General features: G+C 36.7%; 1 protein-coding gene across 1 annotated transcript in view; it reads left to right on the plus strand.

Annotated features, from left to right (window-relative positions):
* Positions 1-17304, plus strand: part of ERO1L (ERO1-like (S. cerevisiae)) — a 50628-nt gene continuing 33324 nt past the window's right edge. Inside the window, exons 1-4 of the mRNA XM_012663745.1 lie at positions 1-516; positions 11054-11173; positions 11967-12050; positions 16737-16775. Coding sequence (XP_012519199.1) covers positions 403-516; positions 11054-11173; positions 11967-12050; positions 16737-16775 — 357 coding nt within the window. The 5' untranslated portion in view covers positions 1-402. The remainder of the gene's footprint in view (positions 517-11053; positions 11174-11966; positions 12051-16736; positions 16776-17304) is intronic.

Below are 17304 nucleotides of genomic sequence, written 5' to 3' on the forward strand. Positions count from 1 at the left end.
TCGCTCTCGCGCTGGAGCGGAAGGACCCCGACCCCCGCGCGGTGTCTGGGGGCTTGCGCGCTGGGTCGAGTCTCCAGGCTGGAGGTGCAAAGGGGCCGAGGGCGGGCGCGGCGGGCCAGGCGGGGCCGAGCCGGGAAGCGGGTTCGTGCGTCAGCCTCACGCGCCGACAAGGAAGCCGGCCTGAGGCCCCGAGCTGCCGGCGCGGGCGCTGTAGCACGTCCGCAGGCTTCACCGAGAGGTGGCGACCGCTGAGAGGCGGGCGAGCCGAGGGCGGGCCTGGGAGGCGGCCCGGGGGTGGGGCGCCGCCGGGGGGCGGCCCGCGCGGGCTTCATCTGAGGGCGCACGGCAGCACCCGAGTGCTGGAAACTCCAAGGCGCGGGGCGACGAGCTGCTAGAGCGGCTATGGGCCGTGGCTGGGGCTTCCTGATCGGCCTCCTGGGCACCGTGTGGCTGCTCAGTTCGGGATACGGCGGACAACAGTCCTCGGAGACAGCGGCTCAGAGGTGCTTCTGCCAGGTGAGGGATGTGCGTTTCCGTGCTGCGGGTCCCGGCGCCCGGCGCGCCCAGGCAGGTGAGGGGCTGGGGGTGCGCCTTTGCATCTCTTCCTGCCCGGAGTGAGACCGCTGTGCTTCTGTTCCGTGGCCGGGGCTGAGTCCTGTGCTGCTCGCCAGGGTTGGCGTGGAGCGGGCTCCACTGCAGCCTGGACGTCGGCGCGTGCTCCGGTGCTCCGGACCAGGAGAGGAGAGTGGGTGCACGCTGTTGGTTTTTACCGAGTCGGTTTATGAATCTTTGTTGGTCTTCCCTGCCCGAGGAGGGTGTGCACAGTGTACAACGCACACCCTTTTTGCTATTTTCACAGAACGTGGATCTTTCTAACTTCTAACGACCAGGAACTTTTGTACAAAGTGCCTGTGCTGGCTGCCTTCACCAGCCTTTCTGGTTAAGACAGATTTCCTTGTCAGTCGGAAGAATGGCTACGTGGGGCTTTTCTGTGTCTAAGCTCAACTGCCAAGTGTCTTTGGGACTGCAGTAGCCCTATGACTCCTCGTCCTGTGTGTGCTTTGTTTTTCCTGAATGTAATGAGATTCTCTTATCATGACACTCATTCAGCTGGTCTGAATTGGGAGGATGATCCTTACTCTTCAATGCACAGGTTTGGGACAAGCTTATTATGATCATTTTCTTCTGTAAGAGATGTGGGTTCCTTGAGCAAAAAATTCAAAGAAACTTAACAGGTTTCCAGTAGCCTCAACATATTATATTTGGATATTATTACTCATGTTAAAGCCAAATTTTGGTTGACTTCTGTTGATAAAAATTACATTTTATACAAAATTAAGGGGTGGGCATCCAAATTATTCCTTTTGAGTGAATTTTGCTATTTATGATCAGAAATAACATGTGTAGGGGCATGATACTATCTCATAGAGGAAAGAAGCATTTTAAATATTATGAAAGGAAGAGATGTCATCTCTTTTACTGTTTTAAATTCTTGGATTTTGATGTTTTATTCAGTGATTTGGGAGTTGAGGTGAGTGTTACCTAGAAACCTGTAAGGGAGTTTAAAGAATGTTGCTACTTTACAACTAAGAGATTGAAAACTTCTTTATCTTCATTGATTGCAAACGACACACAAGCAAGTACTTAAAAGGAACAAGGGTCATTTTCCTTCTGAGTAAAAATATAACACAAAGTTTAAACATTTAAAAAATAAGTAAGGTAGAAGTAAGTTACTTTATCATAAGGTCTTCAGTACTGAAAGAAGATATACAATGTAACATTTTCAACTACGTTCTAGAGATTTGGATAATGGAATAAAAGTACATGTTGAGCTCTTCCAATTTCACATTTTTCCTTTAATAACCTTATTAGAGATCTGCTTAAAATTGGGGAACTTTTAACTTTTTACATTTATTTTCTGTTTTTTTTGATTAGTCGTTAAGCTTTTTTCCTCTTTCACAATATCCTCAAATTTAAATACTTCTCCAACACAAAAATCTGTTAGGCTACTTTCTTTTCCTTTTAGATCGAGTGACAGTTTTTTTTTTCATAATCATCTTTAAAAAATAGTAAATCGAGGGTCACATAGTTAAAAAAAAAAAACCTTAAGAGAAATTTAAAATGGTCTACTTAAATACATTTAAGAACAGAGATCATCAATTCCAGTTCAATAAATGAAAGAAAAGTATATGTTCTATCATGTCAATAATGGAAGGGATGATGTTGAGGGGAGGAGAGAGGAGAGGCCAGAGAGGAGAGGCGACAGTGATGAATAGACATGCAGAGAAGAATAAGACACAAGCATATAGAAACAGAGAAATAGAATGAGAGAGAGAAAAGAATAAAATGGAGAAGGAAAAGATAAAGGGAGATGAATGGTGCAAATTATTCATTCAACAAACAGTTATATCCACTGTGTACATTGACCTGAGTGTTTGGGATACAGAAATAACTATGGCATGATCCCTGCCCTGAAGAGCTTACAGTTTAGTGAGTCATGTTCACTGGGGATTGGTGGAAGGCACAGATCCTAAGCACTTAAAAAAATAAGTTAATAAATATTGCTAGAAACTAAATTAAAAACTAAATTTTCACCTAATGTTTGGAGATACAGGTTAAAATCTTCTCTATTTATAATATCCAGTGAGCTGCAAAGTCCTATAGATTCTGTTTTGTTAATAGTTTTATCTTTTCTTCCTTCCTGTTGCTTGTCCTTCTTACCACTTCTGCCTTGGGTTACCACATCACCACCCCTCATCACGCTACGGCATGGGTGCCTGGCAGTAGGGGTTCACTGCACAGAGTATCAGCTCTGATGTGAGCCAGAGCAAGCATGTAGTTAGTTATTCGACCTTAGAAAGTCACAGAAGTAAAATGTATAGAGCTCTACAAGTAAATCAGATGAAATTTGATACACATTTGTTGAGGCCTCTGAACAAGTTTTGAGAGATCAAAAAATGACTTAAAAAAATCATCTGACACTACCGAGTATTGAGCCTGGTACATAATTGGTGCTCAGTAAATGTTAGGGAAATTACAGTACAAGATGTGGGCACTATGCCAGCAGGGATATATTTTTAAAATTATTCTGCTTAGCAAGCTATTTGCATGTTTTCTGGTTTGATCTTTCAGATCGGTTGACAGCTCCAAATGAGTCTTTGAATCTGGTCAGTTGCGACATATGGCTGTTAGTTAACATCAGATTTTCACAACTATTTTCATTGTATATGGCAAGTTCCTTTAATAGTGGTGCTTCAGTGTGAATTGCTCAAAGTAGTGATTAATTGCCTGGGACTTGTAAATCCTTGTATATAACCTTCTATAATGTTACATATACAGTCCTTATATACATACGACCTCTGCTTTTTAGAATATGACTCTATTTAAAAGAATTTTTAATTTTTAAAATTTTCACAGAAAATTGGCTTGTTTTCCCACTTTGGGCATATAAGTCTATGAAGTTTAACACGTCTCATTTGTGTAAACAACTCTATAATTGGGACCTACTCTTTCTTTAAACCAAAATAGTTTTCGTACTATTGGTTGTAATAGGTATGGGCTTGCAGTACATGAAGACCTTTCAGTTTCTTATTTCTTGTCGACAATTACTGCCCCATTATGTACCATTGGAGAGAATGAATGTAACAACTTCAGTCCCCAATTCATGAAATCCCAGGATGTATTTTAAAGAAATAACCTCAGAAGAACTATTGAAGCCCAGATATGGGGGCAGTATGGACATCTTTTTCATTTAAGTTAATTAGAAACAAGTTTGTAAACTCCTATGTGCTCAAAATGTTTTATTAATCTTAATATAGCTAGTGCTGGTACTATGGAGATCCACTTATTTGAGTGTGCTAAGTATCTGTTGGGCTAATGAAAGGGGAATAGGTCAGATAATCCAAAATGGCTACTCTAAAAAAAGGATTATTTTTATTTTGGAGTGCATTGTAGGTATTCTGCAAACATGTATTTTAGAAGATTTAACCTGTCAAGTGTCTTGTTGGATCAATTTAGAAAATGATTTTAATTGTTAGCCCGAGTGGCTGGGGCTTGGGAGAGACACCTGATAATATGTTGGGTAGTGGGTGGAAATAAGCCCAGGATTAAAACCTAGTTAGAGTGATCTTTGAAACAGGTTATACTGGGGAGGTGTGCACTGACTCTGGGTGCCTGCTACATTTTCGGGCTTTTCTGAACAAAGTGTGTGGAATAAATATTTTTGTGGTGGTTGTGGTTCTTTCAGTCATTTGACAACAGTTTAAAGTTTTAGCAAAACTTAAGACTTTAAAGTAGAATTAGCTCTTAGCAGTCCATGTCCTTAGAATGGTGCCTGGTGTCTGGTGTAGAATCTTTGGTATTTCCCTGCTTTCATTGACAGAGTTGTCCCAGTGTATTTCTGTCAATGAATGAATAATTTTCATGTTCTTTTTTTTATGGTCACAAAACACAATAAAGTTAAATACACCTAAAGTTCTTAGCCAAACAAATCACATTTTGAGCACATTTATGTGTTTATCTCCCCTCAGCTTTATTGCTGTATAATTGACAAATAAAAAATTTTAAGGTATGCAATGTGTTGTTTTGATATACATTGAGAAATGAATACCACAACCAAGCTAATTAACATAGTCATCACCTTACATAGGTACTGTTTTTGTGTATATGTGTGGTGAGAATATTTAAGATCTACTCTCTTAGCAAATTTCAGGTATACAATATATTATTATTTGCCATAATCACCATGCTGTACATTAAGTCTCCAGAACTTATTCGTCTTGTAGCTGAAAGTTTGTAGCAACATTTCCCCATTTTCCCCACCCCCCACCCTTGGTCTACTCTCTGTTTCTATGAGTTTGACTTTTTAAAATTCCACATAAAAGTGAGATCAGAAATCATGCAGTATTTGTCTTTCTGTATCTGGTTTATTTCACTTAGCATAGTGGCCCCCAGCTTCATCCACATTGTCGCAAATTGTAGGATTTCCTTCTTTTTAAAGACTGAATAATATTCAAGTGTGTGTGTGTGTGTGTGTGTGTGTGTGTGTGTGTGTGTGTGTGTGTTTCTATCACCTTTTCTTTATCCATTTATCCTTCAAGGGACACTTAGATTGCTTCCATATCTTAGCTATTATGAATAACGATGCAACGAACATGGGAATGCATATATTTTTTTGAGATATTGATTTTATTTCCTTTGGATGTATACCCAGAAGTGGGATTGCTGTACCATGTGATAGTTTTTTTTCTATTTAAGCACCTTTATACCGTTTTCCATAATGGCTATACCAATTTACATTCCCACCAACAATGTGTAAAGGTTCTCTTTTCTCTACATGATTTTCAACACTTGTTATCTTTGACTTTTTGATAATAGCCATCTTAGGTGTGAAGTTTTAATTTGCATTTCTCTGATGATTAGTGATGTTGAGCATCTTTTCATATACCTGTTGGCCATTTGTATATATCCTTGGAAAAATGGCTATTCAGGTCCTTTGCCCATTTTTAAATTGGGTTATTTGTTTTTTTGCTATTGAGTTGTATGAGTTCCTTATATATTTTGGAATATTAACCCCTTATCAGATAGATTTTTTGCAAATATTTTATCTCAGTTTGTAGGTTGCCTTTTCACTTTGATCATTTCCTTTGCTGTGCAGAAACATTTTAGTTGCATACAATTCCACTTATTTATTTTTGCTTTTGTTGCCTATGCTTTTGGTGTCATATCCAAAAAATCATTGCCAAGACTAATGCCATGGAAATTTTCCCCTATGTTTTCTTCTAGGAGTTTCATGGCTTCAGGTATTAAATTTAAGTCTTTAATCCATTTTGAGTTGATTTTTATGTATGGTGCAAGATAAAGATCTAGTTTCATTTTTTTTTTTTTTTAACGTGTGGATATCTAGTTTTCCACCACTATTTATTGAAGAGATTGTCCTTGCCCATTGTGTGGTCTTAGTGCCTTTGTCAAAGATTAGTTGATCATGTATGTGTGGGTTTATTTTTGGGCTTTGTATTATGTTCATTGATCTTTGTGTCTGTTTCTGTGCTGTACCATACTGTTTTGATTACTGCGGTTTTGTAATATAATTTGAAATTGGGAAGTATGCTGCTCCTAGGTTTGTTCTTCTTGTTCAAGATTGCTTTAGCTATGTGGAGTCTTTTGTAGTTTAATACAAATTTTAGGATTTTTTTCTTCTATTTCTGTTAAAAATGCCATTGGAATTTTGCTAGAGGTTGCATTGAATCTATAGATTGTTTTGGGTAGTATGGATATTTTAACAATATTAATTCTCCATCAGTGAATATGGGATATCTTTCCATTAATTTGTGTTGTCTTCAATTTCTTTCATCAATGTTTTATAGTAGTTTTCAATGTACAGATCTTTCATCTCATTGGTTAAAATTATTCCTAAGTATTTTATTCTTTTTGATGCTATTGTAAATAGGATTGTGTTGTTAATTCCTTTTTTAGATAGTTTGTTATTAGTGTATAGAAGTGCAACTGATTTTTGTACGTTGCTTTTGTATCCTGCAACTTTACTGAATTTGTTTATTAATTCTAACAGTTTTGGGGGGAGTCTTTCAGGTTTTCTATCTATATAGGATCATGTCATCTGCAGAGATAATTTTACTTCTTTATGTCCAATTTGGATGCCTTTTAAATAAATCTTTCTCTTTCCTAATTGACACTTCGAGCACTTTTAAAAGGTATTCATACAAAATGTGTATGAGGTATGTATTCTTTCTTTTTTTTTTTTTTTTTTGAGATAGTCTCACTCTGGTGCCCAGGAGAGTACTGTGGCATCATCATAGCTCACTGCAGCCTCAAACGCCCGGGCTCAAGTGATCCTCCTGACTCAGCCTGACTAGAATTTGTTGGTACCCAAAAAAACTATTTAGAAAGTGTTTTTTGTTTTGTCTTTCATTGCATATTGAAGGATACCTCTAGCCAGAGAATGGTAAACAAGCAGTCTGGTGTAATTTTTTTTTCTTGCTTTTTTGCATTTAGTCAAATCAGCCACAGTCAGCCTAGAAAGTAATTGGGGCCTCTTCCACAGCTATAACTTTTGGGTATTTAGTTCTTTGTTCCATTGGGGCTTCACATGTCAAATTTTTGGAAATTTTTAATGGTAACCATGGCCTATTTTTTTCTTATTCCTTATGAAAATGTGGGCTGATTTGGGGAGTATTAAGATCCCTTTCACTGGGAGCATTTCAACAGAAGTAGGGTAATAATGATTAACATTTACTGAGTATTTACTTTGTATTATTTTATCTTTATCAAATCTTTGAGATGAGAAGCAACTGAGGCCTAGAGAGGTTAAATAACTTGGGTAAGGTCAAAAACTAGTAAGTAGATGGGATTCAAACCTAAGAAGGTCTGACCCCAGAGGCTGCATGCTAACCATTGTTAAACAGGGCCTCCTCCTTGAGTGGTACACGTGGAGGGAGTTGCTGTTTTGCTTGGGAGGGGGCAATAGAAGGCCTTCAAAGGCTTTCCAACTTTTAAGAGACTAGGACTTTAAGCTGGGTGATGTGTCAGGGTGTCAGGCCTACCTTGGTCCTCTTATCTACCATCCCTCAACCAGGGCCTTTTTATCTCCACCTATTAGACCGGCTAGCTATCCAAGGCTGGTTATTACCTCAAGCCTACAGCAGTGAGCTTCAAATTTTAGCATATATCCATCACTTTGGAGGGTGAGTAGGGTACATTTTTAAAAAAATTCAGATTCCTGTGGTGGGGCCAGAGCTCTGTTTCACTTTGGGAGATAGTGTAGTAGTTATTTAAGTGGCCTTAGCACATCCTGAAGCATAGCTTTGAGTCATCCTTGTTACAGGTCGGCACCTGTCTTCTGGTCTTAGTTTAGGTAATAGGATTCTGCTTTATTTCAAGATCCTGTCCTGGGTCTCTTAACTGTATTTCTACCTTAACCCTTTCCTGAGACTCTATTCCAGTAATATGTCTTGTTCTCTGGTTTCTAGAACGGGGCCTGGCATCATACCTGCCAGACTTCCTTCCCAGGATCAGGTTCTGCTGCCTGTTGGAGGGCTTATCTGACCTGTCAGATAACTTTGATTTCTAAGTATCTTCTTGTTTTCCTTTGCTGGGCTTTCTCCATCTTCTGAAACTCCTGCCACCTTTATTGTACTTCCTTAGTGGCCCTGCTACCTGAGGTTGTAGTTGAGGATACCTCCTAATCCATGTCTAAGGTAAGGGGCAGAAGATTTTTAAATCTACCATTTGTCCAGCCTTCTCTCCCTTTGAGGTCATTTGGTTATATGTCACCTCTGCTCTGGAGGAGTTTGCATTTCTTCCTGGTTTGGGGCTTCTTAGAGTTTCCTTCGTAATATGATAGAGCAAGGTAGACAGTCGGATGCAAAGGGTTATTCACGCCTGCTGCTTGCGTTACTTGCTATTGTGAGTGTGTTCCTTCTTCGTGTGCTGTGTCCTCTGGGGCACTGGGCACACCATAGGTGACGTGGTAGCACAAAGGTATAATGAGACAGTATGGTGCTGGTCTCCAGTGAAGAGTGACAGTGGACAGCATCCATCTATTCATTCATCCACCCATAATACAAATAATTATTGAGTATCTACTGTGTGCTTTCTGGAAGGACAGTGCTAAGTACTGGGAATACAAAGATGATCAAACATGGTTTTGCTCCCAAGGGTTTTACACTTTAGTGGGCAGGAGTGAAATAGATACATTCAGTACTGTGAGGTACTGTAAATCTTACGTAGTTGTGTGTGTAGTGTTCTGGGAGCACATAGGAGAGGCACTTACCGAGCAGGTGGTGAGGAGTACCTGAGGGACAGCTTCCCCAAAGAGACGAAGCTGAGCAGAGTCTTGAAGATGTATTTTTACCTTAATAAATGAATTCCTCAGGGGGGAAAATGGATTGCTTTGAATTCTTCCTATTCAGTGTGTTTGTTTTCTTTCGTAACTTAATGCCTCTAATTTGCTTGTGTCCCTTTGGCCTTTGCAGTCTCTGTGTCTGTTATTCTTTGTATGATTGTTTCAAAGGGGAGAAACAGTAGCTATTTTTTGTCCATGGAAATTCTGCTTTTAAGGTTCAAAAGAAGGTGTGAAAAATCAAACCATCTAGGTTAGAAGCACTTTTGTGTTGTTGGTATCCAAAATTAGGACTCTAAGATTATTGTGTGCTCAGAGAGTTTTTAGTAGGAAACAAGGACAAATTTGCATATGAAATGAAAATAGTTATTACATGACAGAATATGTAGATCAGAAACTGAATTAGTTAGTCCAAAACAAATAAGACTAGGAAAATCAGTAAAAAGTCCCCCTTGAATATTGCTGTTATCATTCAAAGTATCCTTATCTAGGTGAGTAATTTTTATTACTGTTTTATGATCTCAAATTAAAAGGTAATATAGAATTTTATATATTCCAAAGGAAAAACATCTTAATTTAGTATTTCAATTAAGTATTGTTTATTTGCTTCCTTACCAGTAGATTTTTAAACTATTTTTTGTAGGTAATAGGTCTCCCCAAAATATAATCCAAAGTAGTTTACAATGCAACTATTCAGACCAGAGTATGATAAAGATCTCTTTTCTGTAGCATGCTGTGCTGTATTTTGTTAACATTTCTAAATTTTTTTTAATCATGATATATTAATATTGGCTACTTAAAACAATATTTAATTCTATTAGGTGTTTGCCTAACTCAAATAAACATTTAAGAATTTTAGTTTCGGCCAGTCGCAGTGACTCACGCATGTAATCCTAGGACTTTGGGAGGCTGAGGTGGGAGGATTGCTTGAGGTCAGGAGTTCAAGACCAGCCTGAGCAGCACAGCAAGACTTCATCTCTACAAAAATAGAAAAATTAGCCTGGCATGGCGGCATGTGCCTGTAGTCCCAGCTGCTCGGGAGGCTGAAGCAGGAGGATCGCTTGAGCCCAGGAGTTTGAAGTTGCAGTGAGCTATAATCATGCCACTACCCTCATGCCTGGGCAACAAAGTGAGACCCTATCTCTCAAAACAACATTTTTTTTAGTTTCATAACTGATAACGTTGATTATGATTTCCCAATGTATCCTAGTATAGGTGCATTTAATGGTTTGATTTAGTAACTATAGTTAAGGTATTATTTTTAAGCATTCGAAAATCAGAATTGGCTTTGAGGTCAGTGTGCTATTTAGGTGTTGCTAATGGTAAGTAATTCTGAGCACCATTCTAAACCTATAAGAAATTATTATGGCCCAATAATTGAAAATTGTTAGATCCTTATGAACTATTGTTTCTTTTATAAATTCAGTATCACTTCTTTTTATGTATTCACCAAGCTTGTCTCTGATCTATACATCCTATGGGAAATTGAAGGAAAGACAGAGACAACTGAATTATAAGACTATAGAGTCTCAGGAAAGCTAAGGATGGGAGTGGAACTGGGCTTCAGGAAAGATGGGGGGAAGTAGGAGCTGGAAACCCCTAAGGTATCCAAGTAGCATATCCTCTCTCTCTCTGTCTCTCCCTCCCCCCATCTCTGCTTCTCTGTGTAGTTTTTAAAATCTTTCTTCTCTCTGCCAACTGGCTAATGTGCTCCTCAGTTCACATGCTAGAATGTGGTCTGAGTTTACTGGTTTACTTTTCTAGCCATAAGGAGACACATCTCTCCCTCTAAGTCTCAATTACAGATTTCTGGAGAGGACACCATGACCTGGTTTGAGTCAGATGCTCACCCATGGTTGGATCAGTTTGGCCTAGAGAACAGGGTTACAAAATATTAATAAATGGCTGCCGGGTAACCAACTCCACGTGTGTGTGTATGTGTGTGTGTGATTATGAGCTCGGCACATGCTACAAAAGTTTCTGCCACATTATTCTAGGTAATGCAGGTAATTCCTACATGTAAGAGTAACAGTATTATTAAATTATTGTCATACTTCATCTCGGGAAATTATGGGGGAGAGGGAAGATAAGGGTTGGTTGAATAGCGGGCTATTTCATAAAAACAATGAGAAGGAAAAGAACTCTGTTGCATCTAGGACATTTCAACTTAATATTTCATTTTTTTTTTTGTAACAGGTTAGCGGTTACTTGGATGATTGTACCTGTGATGTTGAAACCATTGATAGATTTAATAACTACAGGCTTTTCCCGAGACTACAAAAACTTCTTGAAAGTGACTACTTTAGATATTATAAGGTATTTTTAATTTTAACTTTTTGTATGAGAATACGTAATGTTTAAATGGATAATAACATTTTCTTAAGAATTTCCAAACTTCAAAATTGTGGCTCTTATTTAAAATCAATATAGGCTTTATTAAAAAAATTCAGTTCATAAGAGTGAACCATGTGGTTCTGAAACCACATATTAGATAGTCTTAATTTTAATAACTGAGTTTTGTACTCTAGAGTTAGAAACTAGTTGGTTAAATTGAAGTTAGAAAAGAAACCATTATAATGTTACCGAAAGAGTGAGATCATAATTTTCTAAAACATCAGATTGAGTTCAATTAATTAAAGTAAAGTAAATAATTCTGAGAAGAAGCATGACTTTATTCTGACATGTATTATTTTAACAAGTCAGTTGTGGTATTTTATCTTGAGATATCTACTGGAAAAGTTTAGAAAACCTAATCATCAGAGTATCTAGTTGTGGTCTTAGTTCATAATTGTCTAACTGTTCTCTGTTAACTTGTTGATGCTTAAAAAGAATATGAGTTGAGCAGTGATGATCTGAGCTACTTTGGCTCCTAATTGCTGTCTGTTTAGCTTCTGTTTAGCAGCAATTCCTGCCTTTCTAACCAAGTCTACCAATTTACTTGCACTAGCTACACATTTATATAATCAATGGAACTTGACAACAGGTAAGTGGACAAAATAGAATAATTGCAGCTGATAACATGACTAGGTTATAGCACCATAATTAATATTTGTCAATTATAATTTCAAAATTCTTATTTTTATAACTTTTTTCTATTATTATTTTACAGGTAAACCTGAAGAGGCCATGTCCTTTCTGGAATGATATCAGCCAATGTGGAAGAAGGGATTGTGCTGTCAAACCTTGTCAATCTGTAAGAACCATGTATACATTTAAAAACTGTTACTTTTTTTCATCTTTTACAACTTTTAAAAGAAGGCCAATATAACTAAAGTAATACTGCAATCCTGAGTTTAAATATAACATTCTTTACATATTAAAACCCAAAACTTACAAACATAAAACCTATCTTGAATTATACTGCTTTCATAATAATAGAATTAAAATTTTGTGATTCATATAATCCATTGGCTTATTAGGCAGATTAATAGTAGTTCTTTTGGCTTGACTTTTTTTTTCTTTTTACATCTTACCTGAACAAAGTTATATATATAGCATAATAAAGTGAAATTAATCGAGATATAAGCAAAATCCCTTCCCCTTTTTTAGGTGCATTTTTTCTTTGGATTTCTTGGAGTAGGAAGGAGATGCAACACCTGCTGTTGCTTAGGAATTCTCAGAGCATTAAAATTTGAAGTCTTCTAAAAGAGATTTTTTTCAAATGAAGCCATTTTTTTTCCTTTAAAAGTGTGTATTTTTATTTTACTTTATTATGGTAAAATATATATAACATAAAATTTACCATTTTAACCATTTTTAAGTATACAGTTTAGTGGCATTAAATACATTCACACTGTACAACCAGTGCAACCATCACCACCATCCATCTCTAGAACTTCATCCTCCCAAACTGAAACTGCCTGTTAAACAGTAACTCCTTATTTCCCCATCCTTCCAGTTCCTGGCAACCACCGTTCTACTCTCTTTCTCTATGAATTTGACCATTCTAGCTACCTCATACAAGGGGAATTATATAATATTTGTCCTTCTCAAAAAATAGCTGTGGATGATAAAAATTTGTCCTTTTGTGTCTGGTTTATCTCATTTAGCATAATGTTTCCAAGCCTATACATGTTGTAGCATGTATCAGAATTCTATTCCTTTTTAAGGCCGAATAATAATATTCTACAGTATGCCTGTACTCTATTTTGTTTAACCATTCATCTGTTGGACTTTTGTGTTGTTTCCACCTTTTGGCTATGGTGAATAATGCTGCTATCAATGTGGGTGTACACATACCTGTTTGAGTCCTTTTATTTCTTTTGGGTGTATATTTGGAAGTTGAATTGCTGGATCATAAGGTAATTCTATGTTTAATTTTTTTGAGGATCTGCCATACTGTCTTCCACGATGACTGTACCAATTTACATTCCTATCAGGAGTGTATAAGAGTTCCAATTTCTCTATATTCCTGACAATACTGTTGTTTTCTGTTTTTTGGACAGTATAATAGCCATCCTAATAGCTGTGAAGTAGTATTGTAGTTTTCAGCAGTTCATTTTTATACATGTAAATATTGCTGCATAGATCTGTCTAGCATGTGGAATTATGACAAATGTACAATATTTTCATGAGTGTTTTATCATGAGAATGAGAAGCATGTTTTTAGTTATATTAATCTTCATAGACACACCTTTTAGAAAATTTAAGGATTAATTTATGAAACATCTTGTTACTGTCATAAAAGCATGAGCATATCATTAAAGTGATATTAATAATTTAAGCATTTTTATTTTACAAGTTTTTGTATTTATAATTTAGTAATAGGAAAAATTAGTTGGAAACATTTAAAATTTACCAATATCTTATTTATATGACTTAACAAAAATGCTAAAATATAGTAGATACTTAATAAAGCCGTTTAATTGCACTTGTGCATTAAATGGGCTTTTTATTAACCTTAGTCAGAAAAAATATAAATAGTTTCAAAATTATTGTGACGTTGAACCTTATCTTGAAATAGGAATTATTTCTGATTGTTATTAATGAAGTATAGAGCTAGATGATGCCGCTTTGAAAAGAAGATTGGAGGGAACAGAAAACCTGAAAGATATTTAGCATAAAAGATAGCTTATTGAATCCCAGGTTGGCAGACTGATGGATGAAATGTATTTTATTGTAAATTGTGGAGGAAACAACCAATTTAGGTATTTAAGAAATGCTAAAAGATATATTTATTATTTGATTCGAATACATAGACATACTAAAAAAGAATCAATCAGGCAAAATTGACCTAGCAATTGAATTCGTCCTGAGAAATTGAGACAGGGTCTAGTTATTTCAGCTTCTGCAGTACTGGGTGCTTTTCATGCCAATACTCTTTTTTCCCTGAACTGATGTTACCATGGAGAGGTGGCTTTTTCTTTAAAAGATTATTGGAACCTGTTTATCCACCTAAAAATATTCTTAGTGTGTGTGTATATATATATATATATTAGCTCAGCAGAGAAGTGACAGGATTAGGCCAGTATTGTGGGGAGTGGGGAGTGGAAGATGAGGAGATAGAGAAGGGACTGGTAAAATCAGATCAAGTAGCAAGTGAATGCAATTTGATTCAATAATGAATATTTCACAAGGGCCTATTATGTGCCAGGACCTGGGCATACAAGATAAGCTGTGCCCTTTAAGAGCTTGTGGTTTAGTAGGAGAGAGAAGCACTAACTGAGCCTTTCAGTATATACGCTGATAGCACAGTAATAGAGAAGCACTGAAGTTTACACACTGTGAGAGCAAGGGGCAGACTGGGAGAGACTCCACGGCGTGTGACAATGAGGGGATGCACCGTTTACATTCCTCTTAGGGCAAGCCTGGGCTCAGTACTAATAGTTCCTAAGAGGGTTGTATGCTGCAATCAGAGTGATTAACACATTATCTGCTGTGTCAGTTGTATTTAACTCACACTAGTTTTGAGCCCGGGGCCTTGTGAAGCTTATGTAACTCACACGTCTCTTAACTTTGGGAGCCACGTGGTGCACAGACAACTCATGCTGCCATGCTATAGCATACATGTTACGTGATGGATGGCCCCCTGGGCAAAACCCCACAGTTGGTTTGTGAAGATCTTACTTATTGATGTTCTTATTATTAAAATTAATATTGACAATTTAATTGCATATAACTCATGAACAGAAAACAATAAAAAATACCAAATTTTTCATTAAATTAGAAAGGATCTTTTTGTTTTTGAAGTTTTTATCCTATTTTTGTAATAAAACACCATGGCTCCAAGGAAAAAATTTTTTTTTCTAGTATGACAGTCAATGTATAAAGATCATTTCAAGTACTTTGGAATACTTGCTTCAGCCTAAATAATCAACTTTCATACCTAGCATTTATATCGTGCATTACCAGTGTCTTGACATCTCACTATTATTAATATATATTAATACTTTAGTGTGCATTTAAAAGAAAGGACATTACTTCATGACCACAGTGCCATGGTTACATCTAAAACAGTGAACAGTTCTTTCTTAATCTAATATATGTCCCAGGTTTAGCACAGTTAAGTCACTACCTCAGATGATCTGCTGCTGTTTTGTTAATGCCTTTTAGGGCTGAACAAGGAACAAAGACCATTTTTTCAACACTTTGATTTCCTTCTTTAGTTCATTTATAAATTCGATTCGGGTGATACCATGTGACCCAGCATGAGATAGAAAAATAATAAAGATTGAAGTTCTCTTTTTCATACTTGGCACTTTAAAAAACCATATCCCTCAATTTGTACCCTGATTCCAGAGAAGATTTGAATGAGGCAGATGGTCTGCCTATAGAAGCTGGAATCTCTTTATAAACTGAAAGGGCCAGGCATTTATTACCTTTATAATTAATCAAAACAAAGTTCTTTTACCTCCATTATTAATTGGCCAATGTGAAAAAGAATAACAATACTCGTTATTAGTCTGGGAATAAGAAATGAGCACTCTGGTGGTATTCTTTTTGGAGATCAATTTGGCAAATGTATCAAAAAATTTAAAAAGGTACATACCCTTTGACTTAACAGTTCTACTAGGGATTTCACTTAATAAAATAATTGGATAAATGTTCAAAGATGTCTGTAAAGCAGTACTGGATATTGTAAAGATGTCCACTCTGCTGATATTAATGTACATATTTGGCATTGTTTGTTATATGAAAAAATTAGAAACCATCTAAATGTCTAGCCACAAAAAAAGAATATACATTGACCTAGATCAAAGTCTACAAGGATATACAATAAAGTGATGATCTGTGTGGGTTGTTCCCTTTGGGCAGGTATAATCTATTTCAGGAATATACCTGGCATTGGAATAGTGTCCTACAATTTACAGAGTTCTGATGTGTCATTATCTACTCAGAGCATCACTTCAAGGACAGGCAGATAGTTCCTGTAGTTGAAGTGAGTGGCCGACACAACTGAAAACCAGTACCACTTTCCTCTGAAAAGAACTAGGGCTCCTTAAAATATGGTTGATTCTGAGAGTGGAGGAAGAAATATACAAGATGAACCTGGAATATCTTGTCATCACAGAAAACAAAAAATACTACTAAGGACCACTGGAGTCATATCAAAAGGACACAGGTATTAATATCAAGTCAGCACTTAGAGGATATTCTAGTGGCCAAATATGGGACAATTTGAACATCAAAAGGAATAATGGCTAAGTGACTATTTTTATATTTCTGTGCTTATATGTATATGATCACCAATTCATAAGATAATTCATTGAATATTTACTTTTAAGAAATAGTATAAAATACTACCTAGCTATTCTATTAAAAAACAATCCAACTTCAATAATTTGTTTTATGCATTTTTCTCATAAATCATAAAAATTTAAAATATTTTTTCAGAAGATAGAATAAATGTCATCTGAAAACGTTTTTTTTTCTTTTTCAGGATGAAGTTCCTGATGGAATTAAATCTGCGAGCTACAAGGTACATACATGCACTTACCGACGTGTCTAGTGTCTTAATGAGAAACTTAAAAAACCCATTTCCCCTGCCACCCACTACCCTGTTTCTTTGCTTCCCTTTACGTTGAAACCCCTTGAGGTATTTGTACTCAATGGCTCCAGTTTGTTTTGTTTATTTCTTTTTGTATAACCTTTTATTATGGAATGTGTCAAGAATAAAATAGGGAAAACCTTTCCCCTCCAAAAAAAACCAAAACACATACCCATCAGTCAGCTTCAGCAATGATCGACGTGGGGTCAGTCTTGCTTCATTAGTACCTCCCACCTCATTCTCCCACCTATTTTAAAGCCAACAGCAGATTAATCATTTTGTTTATACATAATTCATATACATCTCTAAGACAAAAAGACACTCAAAACAAAACCCCACAGTGAGGGTTCATATTTCTCTGTTTCATAAAGACCTTAATAGTTACTTTGAAAGAGGATTCAAATATGTTCCACACATTGAATTTGGTTGATATGTCTCTTATGTCTTTCTTTTTCTAAAT

This window comes from Propithecus coquereli, unplaced genomic scaffold, assembly GCF_000956105.1.
Source record: "Propithecus coquereli isolate 6110/MARCELLA unplaced genomic scaffold, Pcoq_1.0 Scaffold83, whole genome shotgun sequence".
Classification (NCBI taxonomy): domain Eukaryota; kingdom Metazoa; phylum Chordata; class Mammalia; order Primates; family Indriidae; genus Propithecus; species Propithecus coquereli.